At 36.7% G+C, this 3,029-nt stretch overlaps 1 protein-coding gene across 1 annotated transcript in view; it reads right to left on the bottom strand.

Annotated features, from left to right (window-relative positions):
• Positions 1–2,308, bottom strand: part of LOC110465474 (alpha-mannosidase 2x-like) — a 50,441-nt gene extending 48,133 nt beyond the window's left edge. The window contains exon 1 of the mRNA XM_021521310.1: positions 1,983–2,308. Within this exon, the coding sequence (XP_021376985.1) occupies positions 1,983–2,105 (123 nt within the window). The 5' untranslated portion in view covers positions 2,106–2,308. The remainder of the gene's footprint in view (positions 1–1,982) is intronic.
• Positions 2,309–3,029: the final 721 nt, after the last annotated feature.

The following is a 3,029-nucleotide window of genomic DNA, read 5'->3' as shown; positions in this document are numbered from 1 at the left end:
ATCTACACCCTACCTGTAACCTATTGGACACAGTGTGTATACACTCTCTATCTATAACAGGGAGGGGGCTAGATCTACACCCTACCTGTAACCTATCTGATGCAGTGTGTATACACTCTCTAACGACAGGCAAAACATCCCAGGTCGCATGACAGAAAAAATATACAATTTCATCACATCGTTGTACAGGTAAAAAATACAAATTGCTCACTAAGCCATAGCTTGACAAAGGTACCAAGCTGTCTTGAAACATTGCAACAACACTTTTAATACATATTTTTTGTGTAGAAAGTTTGCATAGGCCTGCTAAACGGATGCTTCAGCTACTGTGGCTGAGTGGTAACATCTGACCATGTACGATCACTAGCCCTCCACCACTGGGACACGGGTTCGAGGCCTAAGTGAGGCAGTGGCCAGCTACCGGCCACTGGTCATTACAGAATTTTTTTCTCTGGGTACTCGGACTTTCCACCACCAAAAACTTGGCATGTCCTTAGATGAACATAGCCGTTATATATATAATTATTAGGACATAAAACAAAATCATATGGATGCTAATGGAACCAATTTTCATTCTGATTTTAGTCTTCTTAATTGACAAAAACAGAAAACAGCTGTCAAAATAACAGTATTTTATAGGGTGCACATATAGCATCCTATTAATGTATGCAGCAACATAACACTAATAGCAAAATTTAACACATTCACCCCTGAAATTTCATATTGAACTATTCCAACCTTTGAATTGGAACAGTTCAAATGTGTCTTCAGGGGTGAATGAGTTAAGGAACATAAAATTGCATACATGGGATGACTTTGGAAAACAATGTGGGGAGACATGTGCTTTGAAGTAGGGACTGTATGCACATTAACGGCAAAACGTTGTTTCACTATTAATTATCAATTTTTACCATATCATATTTAGGGAAAAGAACATGTATGCTTTCAAATCCTCTATTAAACAATCCAAAACTCAGCATAGAAATGGTGGGGTTTTGCAATAAATTAGATATGAAAGAGATATCATCAAAAGGAATATTAGTATTTTTAACTGTTCCCATTTTGTAAAGTAAGGCAGCTCGAGATAACTCTGGAGAGTAAACGTCGGTCTACTGCAACCACGTAAATTACCACCGTGCGTATAATAGTTTTGACCTTCAAATCGCGTAATTTTCACCCAGCGTAAATAACCATGTTTACAGTACCACTACTAAAGTATTATCCAAAACATTTGACCGTTGTTCTGCTCACATTCACTGACTCTCTGCACTCCTGGAATATATCAAAGCGAAAATGCAGGCATGTGGCTAGCTATTTGATTGGTCTCAGGTAAAAAAAACTGACCAATCGCTATACCTGTCTTTTCAAGATTACAGAGGAGTGACACCCGACTTAAAAAGTCAGTCAATTTTACTGTTACACCTGACCGGCAAATTCTTCTGATGTATATCAAAGGATCAAACTAATCTTCTCGTCTCATCCACAAGGTGGTGCACGCTGAGCCTTCACTATGACATATTCCGGACCAGGGGTGCAGAGAGCAAATGAACATATAACTCTTGGCGTATCGAGGATGGAAGAACAGCCTGAGGAGTTAGACCACACAATACTGTTAACAGGCGTTGATGAGTTGTGGCATATGAAATTGTATCAACATTTTTCAACTTTCCCATGCGTCTTTTTACTATACTTTTAAATATTAAGTATAAAAAACGTTTCTGTATGTTTTTGTTTAGTGTAAATTTACTCGTTTTAGCTCATTTACTTTAAAATACTAGCAGATTTTAACTTGTTATTTTCTTTCACTATCCAAAAAAAAGTGATGTAAATGGGCGATGTGAATAAGCTTGCAGTATGCGCGCAGTGATGCATAAAACTATCAGGGCACAGAAACAGGTCCTCCAACGATACTGCCGGGTATTAATATTAGTACTAACCCGCACACTCTCACCCTACCCATGCGTGCTTTGGTGACTACTTACAGATTGTAAAATATCCGGTGATCTTGAACTAGTATTAGTGGACACTGCCTCCATCATCAGATACAGCGACACACTAGCGACGATGAAAAACATCCCTCCCCATATCGCGACGTATTTCTTCATTTTTGATTGCTATGACGAATATTTACGCATTGACATGCGATACAATTTGTATTTTACACATAAGATTTGCAAACAGTGATTTGCAGTAACACAATAAGTCTGTTTGGGTTGCAGTTTAAACTTCACCGATAATTTCACCGATAGGATAGTTCATCGTGTGTTTGTTAGCCGAGTTGGCAGACAGAAACAGAACTGTCCATGTGTATGTGTGTACAGTAATCGATGACGTTTTACACTGCTGGGTTGTAATTAACACAAGCATTTCGTTTACGAACCAGAAAGTTCGTTCCTTGAAAAATACCGCTTTAGTCGCAAATATGAATTTAGTAAAACAATCAATGTATGTTAGAAAATGTTTTATTTTAATAACTATAATTGTCTTAAACTATTAATAATAACTCAATTATATTCATATTCAAGTTACTGAGAGACTGGCAATATTAGAGCGGGAACCGGCGGCAGTTATTTGGAGTTGAAGATAATTATAAACATCAATTAAACTGTACTTGGGGATAGGTAATACACGACTGTTTGTACAGCCATTGACGTATCTGAACTGTTCGATTCAATTTACAGACCTTTGATGGATATTTTATGAGAAATAAAATATGTATTAGTACCACGGACTTAGATTCTAATCTAATTCCGTGTTAGTTTAGTTTAAACATATTTTATTGCCAAGCAAATGGATTGGGCACAAGTTATCAAACTTATATTAAGCCCTTTCCTAGCAAATTACAAGCATATATTTACAATAGTACAACAAGATGGCATAATTAATATACATATATACACTATTTCATTTTTAAGTGCTTTAATTTATAAATTGAAATTATAAGAGAGTGACGGAGAGAGAAAATGGGGAGGGGGAAGAGAGAGGTGGGGATAATAGTCTGTAATTATAATACATACATCCTCATCATA

This window comes from Mizuhopecten yessoensis, unplaced genomic scaffold (genome assembly GCF_002113885.1).
Source record: "Mizuhopecten yessoensis strain PY_sf001 unplaced genomic scaffold, ASM211388v2 scaffold11081, whole genome shotgun sequence".
Taxonomy (NCBI): Eukaryota; Metazoa; Mollusca; class Bivalvia; order Pectinida; family Pectinidae; genus Mizuhopecten; species Mizuhopecten yessoensis.
This window is presented reverse-complemented; position numbering and strand designations above follow the sequence as displayed.